The sequence below is a fragment of the Lepisma saccharinum genome, chromosome 23, assembly GCF_977018435.1.
Source record: "Lepisma saccharinum chromosome 23, izLepSacc3.1, whole genome shotgun sequence".
Lineage (NCBI taxonomy): Eukaryota > Metazoa > Arthropoda > Insecta > Zygentoma > Lepismatidae > Lepisma > Lepisma saccharinum.
In genome coordinates, this window is record NC_139251.1 from 35,695,156 (window position 1) to 35,711,545 (window position 16,390).

General features: G+C 35.2%; 1 protein-coding gene across 9 annotated transcripts in view; it reads right to left on the reverse strand.

Annotated features, from left to right (window-relative positions):
* cac (calcium voltage-gated channel subunit cacophony) overlaps nt 1–16,390 on the reverse strand; it is a 248,158-nt gene that overhangs the window by 40,048 nt on the left and 191,720 nt on the right. For 7 of the 9 annotated variants that reach the window (XM_083109913.1, XM_083109914.1, XM_083109909.1 and 4 more), the window contains exons 27-31: nt 14,379–14,506; nt 10,291–10,493; nt 9,025–9,129; nt 4,777–4,883; nt 565–597 (exon numbers count right to left, since the gene is read on the reverse strand). In XM_083109913.1, the coding sequence (XP_082966039.1) occupies nt 565–597; nt 4,777–4,883; nt 9,025–9,129; nt 10,291–10,493; nt 14,379–14,506 (576 nt within the window). The remainder of the gene's footprint in view (nt 1–564; nt 598–4,776; nt 4,884–9,024; nt 9,130–10,290; nt 10,494–14,378; nt 14,507–16,390) is intronic. The other 2 variants (XM_083109912.1, XM_083109915.1) reach the window with 2 other exon arrangements.

The window sequence follows — 16,390 nt, forward strand, 5'->3', positions numbered from 1 at the left end:
CACATTCTCAGCTGCTTTTGTTGTTCACAAAATATTTGGACTAATTTGTTACCCCAAGCTACTGTGTCTTATGTTCCTACTTCTTATTCTATCAGTCCGACTACATACCTCTTTATCTAAATCTATTTCACCATTCAAGCTTAAACTATTAGTAAATATGTGGGCAAACACATCTAGCATAGCTTCCAACTAACTCTTCATGCACAAGGTCCACATTCAGCATGCCATGCAAAAGATACAACAGCGAAGAAAAATGTTTCTGTGCTTTAATACTCTTTTGAGAAGATAGACAACTTTTTCTATTACATATATGCTTTGAAAACAGTACTAGGTTCTAAAGGTTTCTTTTTATTTTTAGGTTTAAACTATTTTCAAAGCGTATTCTACAAATAAGACAGAAAAAAAGAGGAACAGACAGTTGCTATTGAAGAAATTTTGTGTGAATTTTGGTAATGTTGAAACCAGAAAATTCTTGACAGAAATATTAAGGTGTATAAATTGAAGAAATTGTCTACAAAAAAAGGTAATAAGTACTGTAGGTGTAAAATTTCTAAAGAATACTACCGCATCATTGGGAGGACTATGAGCAGCTTTATCCTGAAAGCAAACACAAATTATTATTGTCACATCTGATCTTGGCACTAATTTTGTGTGTTCCTGTATTTATTGTTGCATAAATAACTGGTGGAGCTTATTTGTTGTAAACAACACATCTACAGTACCTTAAAAATATTAAAACTAACACTGGCTCATCTAATGTGTGTTACACACCACTACGTTAAGTCAAAGACACCATGAATGAATGGATTTTTTTTTTAAAAAAAAATGGTTTTATGAATCAATCTTTATGGAATTTATTCTCAGAAAGGTGACAGGGCAAACATTTACACATGCAGATTTCATGTTTTTATTCAAGAAATTACAATTTTTAGCTCTATGAACTGAATTAGCAACAGGTAAATTGCAACTTATTAGGTTAGCTCACCGTGCATTCAAGTTATTATGTTAATGTACTGGGTTATTAAAAAAAGAAGGAACAGATTTTAAAATGTTATTTCCAACAAACCATACGCGACAGGAATATAATCGACACATCATCGGACAGAAAAAGGTTCCAAGTTTGAAATTTGCTTCTGATGAGGTGGCTGTTTCTTGAATCTATGGTGGAATTCACATTGCACTTGCACAATGAATTCACACTTTGCAAATTTTAGCACACAAAACGACTTTTCCTGTGGCATCATTTACTCACAACGAGAAAAAAAGTCATTGTTAGTGCACACATGAAACCAATTGTTGTACAACAAAACTTTGAATTTTAATCTATCCAATGATGTGTGGATCTTGTTTCTGTCGTGTACTGTTTGTTGGAAATAATATTTGGAAATCTGCTCTTTCTTTTTGATTAACCATGCATTATGCAAAATATACAGTCAAGAGTAAACTGTATCATTCAGGACTTATTAAAAAACACATGGAAATTCCTACAACTTACACACTACCTTGAAATTTTTACAATTATCAGGTTTATCTGCCAAAATGATAATACAAATTATAGGAATTTCACAGAATATTTTAATGACTCCATAACAATCGGAATTTTCTCTGGACTGCTACCAATCAGCTTTAGAGAAACCAATGATAAATATCTGAAGAATGTAACGTAATATTACAATTGATTACTTGATTTAATCATAATTGTTATTCATTCTTAATGTCTTTGATCTTGTAATTGGTACAGCTAACACTTTCAACCATTGTGTAAATTTCACAAGAACAGCACATATTGTGTTTTTCAAGAACATCTAGTAATGGCTTAAAAAAAGGGACAGCTATGGCAAGGTAGAACACTGTCTATATAATTCAATAAAAAAAATAGAGAGACATGCATTCAGCACTAATCACTTACACCTACACAACTAGTATGCTTGGAGTATATATTTGATGGGTTGAAGCGTTGTACATGTTACTAAAGAATTATTTCTGAAATATTACAAACATATTTGTTTAAATAAAGTTCACACATTATTTGCTGCTGGGTTTAAACATATGAAAAAGAATAAGTGTGTTACAACAATCAACTGAAATATTTAGTCATCATATTCTGGATATCTGGTGGATGATGTGCCTATTAATAACAGATAACAGAATTGTATAAGAAAGAGAAAATTATGAGGTATACGTATATGCTAGACACTACTACATGTGCAAAATATCGAGCAACTCTCATTCACGCATCATTACTACATTTTAATCTTTTAGCCATTTGTGCAAAACAGTTCTAGTCTAATAGTTCAAGCATCCATTGACGATAGGCTACACCAATACAATGAAGAAATATTTCAGTTACCGTTTTTCCCATTTTCACTACTTCATGGGAAAACACTCAACAAAACATACACATTATTCACACAAATACGACTCTCATTCCATTATTTTTGCCACGAAAATATACAGGGTGTGCCAGAAAGAAGTACCAGGAATTAGAAAGGACTTCACTTTAACTTTAAAAGAAAAAAAACAATGTTCTGTTGAAACAGCTCTTTGAGGGTTGCTAAGCAGATTTAATTGAGGGATGTTCTATCCTATTGTCATTGTTTTTGAATTCTAGACCAGGGCACAGCGTTATTTCTTTTAAATATGCTTACAATGCTGAGTCCATACTGAAATTTTGGGACCTAATAGGGATTCAACCCAGAATGCAACTTGCATCAAAGGCTAGAGAGTGGTAACCATTCTGTTAGCTGAGAGCATACGCCATATGAACAGATGTTGGGAATATCTCTGTTGAGATGTGTGCATAAATATTTGCATAAGTAAGACAGAAAATGATATTCTAGCATTTTTTCTGTATATACTACACTGCATGGTGTGCCAGGATCCTGCCTCATGACAAGTCAGCAGGTAAGAAGTTGCATGGCCCTCGACTTCCATGAGAGATGGAGAATGAAAAAGGTGAGACGTCAGTTGACATTCAGTTGCATACAACAGACAGTGTATTTTTTTGCTTGTGTCCGAGTCTGACTTGGAATTAAGTGAGAGTTTCCATTCTTTCTCCTTATTTGGGTTATGCACATTTCTGAAACACTCTGTATATGCTTGAATAACTAAATGTTGATTGTCTTCCATCTCATTTTAAGGGACAACTCAACCAACATTAAATCTGACGTACTTAGCATAGATCGTCATATTTATAAATTTTATTCACCCCCACCTCAATTTATAGCAATAAATAAAATTATTTCATATTTTAAAATAATAATCCCCATGAAAAAGAGCTACAATCTATTTCACACGAAGAAATAATTTCATTTAAAACTCTCCCTTTCTTGTGTGAAACCTTAATCACTCACCTACTTACAAAAACAGCTTCATGTTATGAAATAAAAACAAATGAAGGTGCATACTTAGACTAACACACTAGACGCAGTACATGTAAATACCTACACACAAGAAAAACTGATTCTTTCAAGAAAGCAGAATTTATTTCACAGGAATAATAAACCTAAAAATCATTTAAGTTTAGCCTCAAAACGAAACAATATATATCTGCATATTTTGTTTTGTAATAAATTCCGAGCATTTATGTTCAATGAGGAAAATTTTATGAGTTAAAGAACGTGGAATGGTGATATATACAGTCACTTCTAAATTGCTTGTTGAAAAGAAAATAGTTTGATCATGATGAAAGACAATTTTTCTGTATCTCATGTGCATTTTAGATGCTATTTGACTGTAAATTACATTACCTGTATGAAGAAAAAATGAACAACTACTTGTTTTTTTTTTTATGTTCGTTTGTTTGAGGAATGTAGTCCTGTTATTGAAAGATACATATATATTGAGACTAAGTATCCAGTACGCCCTTGAATTTATGTATTTTATTTGTCCCCATCATTCCTCAATTTTAAACAATAAATATTATCATTTTAGTTTTGTATTTTAGAATAATAATCTCCATAAATAAGAGGTACAATTTATACCCCAAAAAGGCAAACTTTCATTAAAACTCTCCCTTTTTTTGTAAAACCTCAATAATACTGTTATGAGATCCTATTATAATATTTGTGTGTGTGTGTATTTCCTACACTATAGTGCATATGCAAATGTGATGATAAATATTGTGGATTGACAGATATAAATAACTAACATTCTACCATTCAAATATTAAATGGCAAATGTTTAATGCAGAATTGGTTCATTCACCTCTTACTCAATGTATGTAACTAGGTGACTGCAATGGGTTTTATCTCAGAAAAAGAACTCCATATACTATACAAACCAGGGTGCGTGAATTAAAAGTTTATAGACATAAAATCAACAACGAAATAGTAAAACTATCACTTAAGTACAGGCTATATGTAGAAAAATCGAATCGATAAATTTAAGGCAATTTTGTAGATATATCAGCCAATATTAAGAGAGTCCCTATTAGTCAGTCTCATGCCTAATAAACAGAATGAAAAATGTTGTTCTGATACATAAATTAATATCTCTCAGTGCTTGTTTGCTACATACTTAAAACATATACAGCTTTCTTGTACTATGATGTATTAATGTACAATTACAATGGCAAAGAAGCTAAATTTCACATAACACTAACTTATAGCCTTAAAATATTTTCTCTTTTCTATGTGTATTGAAAGATCTAGTTTTAAAATAATTAAGGAATTTTCAGTTACATATAAATGTGCTAGTACAATCTGAAAATAGAACTATTGCAAAATATTTTTAATTTACATTTTAAAACAAAATTAATAATTTCAAGTAACTTACTGGAAGCCCAGTTGGTTCAATCTGGCCAAATCGTGTTGTTCTCCAGTTTTCCAAAATAAGGTAACCAGCGTATATTTTACCAACTGTCATTCTTCCTTTCCCTATTTCTGGAAGATAGTTAGAATTACAAAAAAAGGAAGTACTTAAGTTACATCTAGTTATGCAAACAAAAATTCCAGTATATGCAAATATAACATAGAGATAACATTATATTTGATTACTGTATTTAATCCTTAAACGCCAGGGCTGATTTTCTATGTGTAGGCACCAACACCAGGGGGGAATTTGAAATTCCGCAAGGTTTGCACTAAAATTGTATATCTCGGAAACTAAGAATGCTGGAGTTACAAATTATACCTAGTTTTCTTCAGTACTGACTAGGCTATAGGCTTCTAGTTGAAAGAAGAAAACCATTTTCAATTATCAAGTAGATAAAGAAGAAGAAGAAATAAAAAAACTTATTTTTTTATTGAAATTTGAACTTTGTTGGGCCCCCATGTAGGCAACATTAAGACACAAGGGTTTAAAATAGCAAGCACATGCATATTGCCTGATATGTATTCTATTCTCGTGACAAGAATTGCACAACTGATGCTGATAATTTTGGAGAAAAATATTATTTTCTAATTTGAAAGCTGTGCTTGTTTTTGGTGGGAAATTTAACCTTCCACAAATATAGCCAGAATGAAATTAAACTTTACTAATTACCAATGAGATACATCCAGGCCCACTCAAAACATGTATCTCTGAACATTACCCAAGCCTCAGCATGTTCCAAAAGTCGAAAATGCTAAATGTGGCATCCTGGCATTTAAGAGTTAAATTTTTTAGACAATATATACGAGGCGTATTCGGAAAGTAAGTACCGAAAGGGTGTAAGAAATAAAGTAAAATAGTTTTGTACCGTTTTTTATTTGCATTGCATTCTACAGACCTTAAACTACTTTTCTACATAGTTTAAACCATTTTTCGAGCATTTGTCATAGCGTGGCACTGGTTTTTGTATCCCATCATCATAGAATGTTCCGGCCTCTGATGAAAGCCATCCATGCACTCCTGCTTCAACGTCATCATCCTTGTTGAAACACTGACCACAATTTTCGATATTCCAGGAGATCTGTCACAATTTCGTACAGGACTGTTTTCTTGAAATTTGTGGAAATTCCATGGAAAGCAACGATATTGTGAAGCGTCTGTTTTCACGAATTTCCGTGTCGACCGCACGCACCAAATCCTCGGTCACAACAGATGGCCGACCGCTCCTTGACTCATCGTGAACTGTCTCACGACCTTCTTTAAACATAAAAAAATAAAGACCTCTCACAGTTGACGGTGGATGTCTACTGGTTTTACGTTTCTTGCATTGAGAAAACGAATCACAGACTTGACTTCACAGTCGACGGGCCGATTGATTTTCTTGAACATGTCAAACCTTCATAAACCTACGAAGAAAAAGCATGACCTGCTCCCACGACTGCCCGTGGCTTACTAACGGATGAAGGACGTCAGCGAGAACTCACATGGTTGTGACTGCAGCGCTACAGCGGCAATATTTGCAAACGGTACTTACTTTACGAATACGCCTCGTATATAAAAATAATAAATATTTCTTGAAAACAAGCATAATGCTCTACCTGAAATTAAAAGATTTGTAATCTTGTTAACATAATCAGTGGAATTTTGATATGTTTTTCAAAGGACCACTTAAGTACACTTAAAATGTGGGAAATTGTGAAATCTGGAAAGAAAAAAATAATATATGGCTTGATTGGGACCACAAAGTTTGAATATATAATACAGAAAAATGTAAAATCAGGTTTACACTATAGCAATGGCTAACATACAGTTAGCATTACCTTCCATGTATATACTGGAAGCCTTGTGTTTCATTCATAGAAACTTTAACATGTTTTAAAAAAATCAAGATATACATGACCATAACACTAGAGGCAAAAAAAAAAAAAAATATTCACTTCGCACAACAAAAACACAAAATTCCATAGGATACCAAGGTTTAAAGCTGTATAATAAAGTACCACCAAAAATAAGAAGCTACAATATGAAGAAATTTAAAAAAGCAATAAGCAAAATATTGATATCAAACCTATTTTATGATGTAAGAGAGTTTCTAATGTTTAAATTTTGATGGACATTTGAATTATGGATTTTAATATGTAAAGAAAGGAGATATTTTATTACTATTTATATATATGCATGTGTATTAGAGTGCTGCAATGAGCGTTTTTCGCTCGAGCGGCAAATAGTTCACATGGTCAACGCTAGATGGCACACAGAATTGATAGCTCTTCTGCTCAAGCGAAAAACGACCAAACTCTCGAACCCTAATAGTACATGTATTTCCGTAATTTGTCTATGGTAGTGGGTCGTCAAATATGGATCGTGAAGTAAAAGACAAAGTGAAATTGAAAAATAAGTGAACATAATCATCATCTCCATGTTAAAATGCAGTTTTGTGTATCTTACCGAGATATGTGAAAATGGAATAGATGATTATGGGCTGAAACTACCAAGGCTGACATTTTATGTTTCTACAATAATTTTCACATTGAAATAATGTTCGATTGAATGTTATAACTGCATTTTATTATTTCGCAGAATATTGTTATTCTTTTCGGTAAGTGAACAATGATGTACACATAGAAAATACTTGTTGCACTGTAATACAATACTTGTAATTGCTTAGGCAGGTCTGTCAGCATCTGTATTCATTTTACGTTTCGGTCTGTAGATTGTTTTATTTGGTATTTTAAGTCCACCTTATGCACAGATAGGCTAATTGGGACTGGACCTACAGTTTAAAGTGGGATCCGAACCACTATGTGCCTCCTCGGTCTGTAGATATTTCATAGTTTTATATATATTGTATTTGAGCCTTACATAATAATATACAGAATTATTACTTAGAATTGTAATTGCATAGAGGGGTTTCCTTCCATGCATAGGTTTTAGGTTGAGTGCTACTTATTAGGCACTGAAATACAGGATGTTGTCAATCATTACACTACGAGCGTAACACATTCGAGCGTGGGAGATTCGAACGAGTTTGAGCGAGTGAAATTGGTCCGATGCAGTACTCTAATGTGTATATATATGAAAGCCTTTTAACATGTAGTTGAGATTTGGTCCTGTTTTTCATCATGTACCAACTGTAACTGTCCTTTTATAACTATAATCTGTGCTGTTTTCATCTATATACATCAATGTGTGCTGTAGCAGTGTGACACATTTTTTGAATATGAATTATATTAGTGTTGTTTTACTATTTTTTATGTAGCATAACCTTATAATTTAGATACTTAGTTATAAGCATGACCTGTTCAATATCATTGTACAGTCTGTATTATAGATGATCAAATGAATGGAATAAATCTTATTTTAGCAAGAAAGAGAGAGAGGAGGGGGGACATGCTTAACCCCTTAAGTGTGGATGGTATATATATATATACGCCCTCCGCATTAAGCTGCTGTAGTGCGGAAGGCATATATATATATATATACGCTTTATGTTTGTTTCAACTATATTTGATTTACTGTGGCATATATAGTCACACAGACGTTTGGTGAGATAGTTCTAGCTGTAGTAGAAACAAAAAATAGTAACAAGAGAAAAAGAAGACAAAAAGAAGAAGACAAAACTAATTTTTCCCTTCTTCTTCTTTCTTTTTGTCTTCTTCTTTTTCATCCTTTTCTTCTCTGGCTACTATTTTTTGTTTCTACTACAGCTAGAACTATCTCACCAAACGTCTGTGTGACTATATACGCCACAGTAAATCGAATATAGTTGAAACAAACATAAAGCGTATATATATGCCTTCCGCACTACAGCAGCACAATGCGGAGGCGAATACTGAATTTGACGAAAAACCTACATTTTCCAGTAGCGACTTGTTCAACGAATTCCACACTTAAGGGGTTAAGAATATAACATCTTATATTGCTACGAAATGGCTCCACAAGTTACATTTTATGCCGTAGAACTTTGCAAGAACAGCAAAATAGAAGAATTGATTGATTAGGTTATTACTTTTCTTTTGTGCCATGAGAATGAGTGATGATATGATGAAATTGATGAACAGAGACCCTCACAGAGAACACCCATGCCAAAGTCAAGATCCAAATATGGAACCCCTATCATAGCACCCTGTGCCAAACAATTCAACACCAAGAAGGTCAGACAAAACAGGAGGAACTTGTGAGAATATGGAATGAATAAGTATCAATACTTGCCTTCAGTTTTAGGAACCAGAATGTCCAGCATCTTTTTAGCATGCAGAGGCCAAATGGATCGTATCGTCTCCCTCAGTTCGTTATCTGCCTGGTCCATTTCATCAGCTGCAAGAAAGAAATCAACATTAGAATGGAGTTCAAACATTACATTTCCTTTCTATTGCAGTCATATTGCTCTCTAGGAGCTGCCTGTATTTGCAGTTTGTGCACACTGCATGAATAACCACAAGGAAAAACAGATTGTTGTAATTTCTGGCTGTTACAAGCAAGTAAATATGTTTTTTTGCTCTAACATTTTAGAACACATGTTCTCTTCATTGGATAATTATTTATTTTCTTTACTTGTAATTTGATCAATGTTCCAGTTGTAACAATAGGAAAAATTTAACACAAAAGAAAACGTTATACATTGAATCTTACAAACAGTGAACAGAGAAATGATGAATTATTTTTACCTCCTAAAACTGAGAATGCAAGATTTTAATTACGAAACCTAAATATTACCAGGCCATTCAAATTATCTTTCCTCTGTACAAAGTTTCTTAATCTATTTATGAACAAGAGAACTCCATAATGATTTTTTATTTTCATCTTTGTTATTTAATTTCTCCCAATAAACTTTCACAGTGAATGAAGCCTACCATACCTTTAAGTCTATGTCTCCCATTAGTACATGCAAAGTGAAGAACAACGTGATTTCTGTTTTTGGATAATTTTCAAACATATTATATAGGACTGAACTGATACCACTTTTAACTAACACCCATTCTGAAACCAATACTTTTCACCAGTGGCATGCCCAGGATTTTCAAAAAGGGGGGGTGTTAGGTATACATTTTTTAGTAGTCTGCCCTCATTTTGCTATCTTTTCCTGCATTTGATGTCCTTTTTTTTTTTAAGGAATACTGGGCCAAAGGGGGGGGTTATAACCCCACCAACCCCATTTGGGCATGTAACTGCTTTTCACTGATAATGATACAGATCCTTGAAAACTGAAATAATTAAAAGTTGTTAAAAATTTAATATTAGTGGATGACAGTTTTTCACATAATATTGGTACAAAATCAAGGGAGACTTCTATTTTTACATAATTTTCAGGGTAACTAGTCTCCGTGCAACTATCGAAAGGCATTTTTCCGGACCCCACCAATGATCAAAATGCTATAAAAAGTATCAACCGATATCAGTACATAAAATACAATCAATACCAATACATCGGCATTGATATTAGCTCCAGTCTAATATTATATTTACATATTAACTTACCACTTCTCATTTTTATGCTCAAATTCTCTCGAACAAGAGCAAAAAGGGTGGTTGTGAAGTTTACTCGACCATCATCATCAATCGGCATGTTCATTCTTATCAGCTTCTTGTAAGCAAGTCTGTTAGGACATTTGTTGCCAAAACCAAGAGGGGGATCCATGTTTTTCAACATATCATACATTTCCGTGTAATGAATTTTGCCACTGAAAAGAAAACATACAATAAATATTGTGTATAAGCATGTGATGTAAATTTGATATTACCCGTTGTCTAGCATTTCTAATTTTAACATGGGAGTGCCATTGAGAATGTTAGTGGACTGGATTTGTAGGAAATCACAGATTTATTGCAGGTTTGAGCTCCACCTTTGTCTTAAGCCAAGGTTAAAGGTAAGTTTAAGTTGCCCATGCAAATTGCACCGTGCCATGAAGGCACATTTAGAAGAAGTGGGGTAGGGTTCCACATATTTTCAACCTCTGCCATCATGGAAGTGATGTGCCACACTCCCAGGTACCCATTCACTTGAGGCTGGGTGAACCCCACAGCCACTTTATGCTGGGACAAGGCTGGAAAAATTCCAACCTTATATCACCCACCTGGAAACTGAACCTGGGTCTTCCGCATGGCAGTCAGATGCCACGACTCTTAGAATGCAAGTCATACTTTATTCGCACCGATGACATGTGTAAAATTTACACACATTTTCATTAAGTACAGGGTGGCCCAAAAAAGGTAACCGAAATGTATTTATTTATGTGTTCGGTTACCTTTTTCTGGACCACCCTGTATAATAAAATTTGTTTCAACATGAAAATATAGAGGCAAGAAAATTACGTATAAATGTTATACTTAGAAAGTGCAAAACATGAAACACTTGCTCACAACAAATGTATGCACGAAGATTAATTATTTTTAGTGTTGAAATGTGCAGAAAAGCAACTGCACAATTAACTGTATATTTGTTATCTGAAAAAGTAACTTATTCCATGCACTGATTAATATACTACGTAAAAGAACAAGAAAAAGGTTGAATTTTAAATTATACTCTGCCCCAGGAAGCAAGAAAACGAAGACAAATCTTCGGCTCAAATAGAAATTGAGAGGGCTTGACCAATATGTGAGAGGGAACGTGAGTGTATGGAGGAACAACATGACAGCAGCTATCAGCCGTTTGCAGCAGAACACTGCACTGCTCCCCTTTTCTACAGTTATGCATGGCTTTGCTCCACAGAATCCTAGGACAGATTGCATCTGTAGGCTATTTCAGAAGCAGTACCTTGAAATATTTTTTTTGGGGGGGGGGGAGAAAAATTGACAGTGTGTTATTTAATATATTTAATACATGCTCATCTTTAGTAATTTTAGGTGCTAGAACATACACCCCCCAAGTTTGCACTTATGGGATATTTATAGAAATATTAGAATTATCAAATGATCAGTCTATATCAACAGAGTATGATTATTAACCCTCCACCACACCAGTGACGGCGCCAGCCTGAAATGAGTGGGGGCTACAGATTTCGGAGTCAAATTCTTGGGGGACTAACTAATACTGGCTAAAAGGTAGTAACTTAATACTTTACTATGGTATAATTTTACCAGTGACATATTTTACAGTCAGAATAAATCAGAACCGAGATGTTTGTCTCATAATATACAAAATTTATTTTAGTCACAAATCTTTTACGTGAAATGCAATGCAATAATTATATTGTTTTCTGTTCCTAAGCCATTATTGAGTGGAATAATATCATACACTTACTATTCATATGAACAGTACAAAATACACCATAAAAACTACATTCATTATCAACTCGCTGGACATATGTATAAATACTACACGTAATACTATTTCTATGTAAAGAGTGTGAGTACTATTTTGCTAAAATGAGAAAGAGAACCATAGTGAGAAATACTAGAAGCTACAACCTTGTTTAAATCCAAAGAGTTTGCAAGCTCTTCGAAGGACAGAATAGATAGAGCACTCAACCTCTCATTACCAGTTCAATTGTGAAGGTAACACTTGATTTGCCGTTGATAAGGTCACATTTCAATAGCACAAAGGTTATAAAGTTCGTAAAAGGCAATTTTGAATGTTTCAACGAGTGCAAGCAGCTGCCGAAGGGTCTTTATTTTGAGTTCCCTTCCGCCTCATAGAGAGCCAATAACTCTACATTGTCCAATCATAACATACGAAGCGGCAAAAGATTGTAGCTTTTCGTGCTTCAGAAAAGCGGCACTAACTTAATAAAGAAGGCATCAAATAAACAATACCATTTTTGAATAGAAAGTGTGTTAATTATACCATTTTCTTTGCTATGATGACTAGACTTCAGAACTTAGGGCTAAAAATGGGGAAAATGCGAGAAATGAGGTGCCACTCTCAAGGTACAAAAATATTTTCACTACAAATTCACCTCCACTAGGAGACAAATACATTGACATAAAGCAATGAATATAGTTGCAACTCTTGAACTGGGCACTTTGATAACTTTGATAACTGCCGAAGATTATAATTTTATTTCAGAATAAGTTATGCATACTTATCAGAATTGGATCAATTGTTTTAGATGTGCTTCAAAGATTGATTCTCCTGTACAGGATCAAATTTGACCACTGTGGCGGTACTGCAGAAATTATTTTATAACCTCACATATGATAATTAATTAACATGTAGGATTAGGACTGCGAGCAATAAAATTACCCAAGCATGCTGATTTTCACACCGCATTGCAATTATTTGTTGATTGGATTTGTATTAGGGTTCACTATATGCACTGAAGCTAATGGGACAACAGCTACAGCTTCTAGTGCAATCCGAACCACTTAATGAAATGTTACCTACACCTGGGATCGAACCCAGGGCCTCTTAAAAAAAAAAGCAGTTTTATTACTAGACTGTCAGGGCTGGGAGCCCATTTTTAACATTTCCAGCTGGTCCCGTGACGGAGTGGTTAGCACATCGTGCTGCGATGCCAGGGGTCCTGGGTTCGAATCCTGGCTTGGGCATGGATGTTTGTGATGTCTATTCATCAATTTCATCATATAATCACCCGTCCCCATCTTCGCAAATTAGCCAAAAGTGGCACAAGAAGGGAAGTAAAATAAATCAAACCAAATCAAATAAAAAAATAATAATATTTCCAATACTTAGCATTTAAGAATTCTGTAGTTTGTGTACTCTTTGATTCCATTAACATCGTATTTCTCCCTCTCGAATATTCGCAGCGATAATGATAGATACGAGTGTAATGATGAAACCAGTGAGAGAACATTGCTAACATTCATGGAATTGTCGGTACTCGAATGAGGAACTAACCAAAAATAAACATAAAACTTCTTTAGATGTTGAACATCGACCTACTTGTAAAAAGTAATGTTGTCACACCTTTTAGACCTATTTCGAAATGTAGCGATATGATTTTTAGAGGCTAATAATTGTACACATTTAGCTGTATGTCCAAACAATTAAAGAAGAATCTCCCAGCCACTGAATACGTCCACCTCCCAGGCAGGCAACATATTACGTAGCAAGATTGTTGACTCATGATTGGCTAATTAGTTAGTATCAAATGATCAGTGACTCAGTGATCACTGTTATCCAGGCATATGTGCAGCTGTCCCCCTCCTTGATTTTAGAATGCATCGTAATAAAGTAACCTAACTGAACTAGAAAATCGACTTGAGCATTGTACTTGCCCGAATTGAAGTTTTATAATGGAAAATATAAATGTAAGTTTTTGGTCAAAATACGTTTACAGTACTACAAAAATCAAGGGGCTAAAGATCATCATCTTTTTACACAAAATAATTGACTAATAATACATAAGGTCTATAGTTCAATTTCATGGAAAATGTTCCCAGATTCTCACTTTAGAATACAGTGGAACCTCGATTTTACGTGTTCCAGGGAACAATCTGAAAAAATCATAAAATACGGGAAAATGTAAAATCAAGGAAAATTTTACAACATTTTGCTATGTTGGGACCATCAAGATTGAATGTATAATGTGGGAAAATGTAAAATCCGGGTTCCACTGTAGTGACACAAGAGTGGAATGTTTTATTTTTTAATATGATATACTTACGTAGCATTTGGATCATATTCAGCCCAAATACGAACAAATTCATCCAAATGATGAGCACCAAGAATTGAAGAATCTCTAGTCAAGTAATCAAAATTATCCATAATAACAGCTACAAAAAGATTCAACATCTGAAAATAAGAAAAACGAATTAGAATCTTAAACATGAAAAGGAGGAGGGTGGGGGGAAATATTAAATGAACATTATTCAAAACAAAGATGAATCTTTAAATGTCTATTTATTTAAATTGCAATGACAACTTTGATAAATTAATGCCTTATATCGACAAATGGGGCATCTGGAGCAAAGTCATATTTTTTTAAATGGAACGATATACAATAACATGCATAATATAAAAGAGCACATGCAGAGAAACACAACGCCGTTGGTCTCATGCATCTACTGCACATAGGAACGAAGATATGGACATGTGAAAATATGTAAACAAACTAACAAGTGGCCCACTTGACCGTCAGTACCACGGCATGTAAGACTTCTCAGGTGCCTGACAGAACTGCCTTTACGCAGAGCAAGTTTTGATAGCAGGTCCACGAGATCGTGTTAGTTCATAGCAAGCAGTCGTAGTGGTAAGAGCGAAGATTATGGTGTTCACAAACATAGAAAAAGCGGACATAATCCTGATTTATGGGGAATGCCGAAAGAATGCCTCAGAAGCCTACCGTGTGTACGCAGAAAGATATCCAGACAGACGACAGCCATCTCGACGTCTGTTTGGTAAGTTATTTATTAAATTAAGAGACACCGGAAGTGTAACACCACGAGCACGTATGCGGAACAAGCCAACTACAGGTGAGGCAGGTGCAACAAATGTTCTCGCCGCTGTTGCTGTGAATCCGCACGTTAGCTCCCGTGAAATTGCCAGGGATGCTGGGATGAGTCAGCGAAGTGTATTGCGCATTCGCACACACACAAGTTTCACCTATATAATATCTCCCTCCATCAGGAACTTCACGGGAATGATTTTGTGGACCGTGTTCGATTTTGCACATGGATGTTACGACACGACACACCCGATTTGTCACATATCCTCTTCACTGACGAGGCAACTTTTACCAATCATGGAAATGTCAACCTAAGGAACATGCACTATTGGTCGGTGACAAATCTACATTGGCTTCGCCAAGTGGAACGCCAGCACCCATTGAGTGTGAACGTGTGGTGTGGTATAGTGGGTGAACATCTCATTGGCCCTTTTTTTATACAAGGGACACTGAATGCTGACCGATACATACAGTTTTTACAACATGAACTGCCTGTACTATTGGAGGACATACCACTTCAGACAAGGAGGGAAATGTGGTACCAACATGACAGGTGCCCAGCTCACAGTGCAAGATGCGCTACAGCATGTGTGGAAAATACATTTCCAAATCGTTGGATTGGACGTGGAGGGCCTGTCAAATGTCCGGCTCGTTCCCCAGATTTGACACCGTTAGACTTTTGCCTGTGGGGAAAGCTGAAGGACATTGTCTACTGGGATGTGCCAACAACTCCAGAGGATATGCAACACCGCATTACTGCGGCCTGTAGGGACATTCCCTACGAGATGCTACATTCTGTGCAACGATCTTTGCGTGGGCGCCTCGTTGCCTGTATCGCAGCTGACGGCCACCACTTTGAACACACACTTTGACAGGTTTTCGCTTCTTACGCAGTGGTTCTTCGACATACTGTCATGGTCATTTTCATTATGCTGTAACACTGTCAAATACATGGTGCTGACGATGTCTACTGTATTTTTTCTTCCTAACACGTTCTGTCTTCATCTTGTCCAATGGCTTCCGACATCTCATACTTGTACATGCCGTGGTACTGACGGTCAAGTGGGCCACTTGTTAGTTTGTTTACATATTTTCACATGGCCATATCTTCGCTCCTATGTGCAGTAGATGCATGAGACCAACGGCGTTGTGTTTCTCTGCGTGTGCTCTTTTATATTATGCATGTTATTGTATATCGTTCCATTAAAAAAAATATGACTTTGCTCCAGATG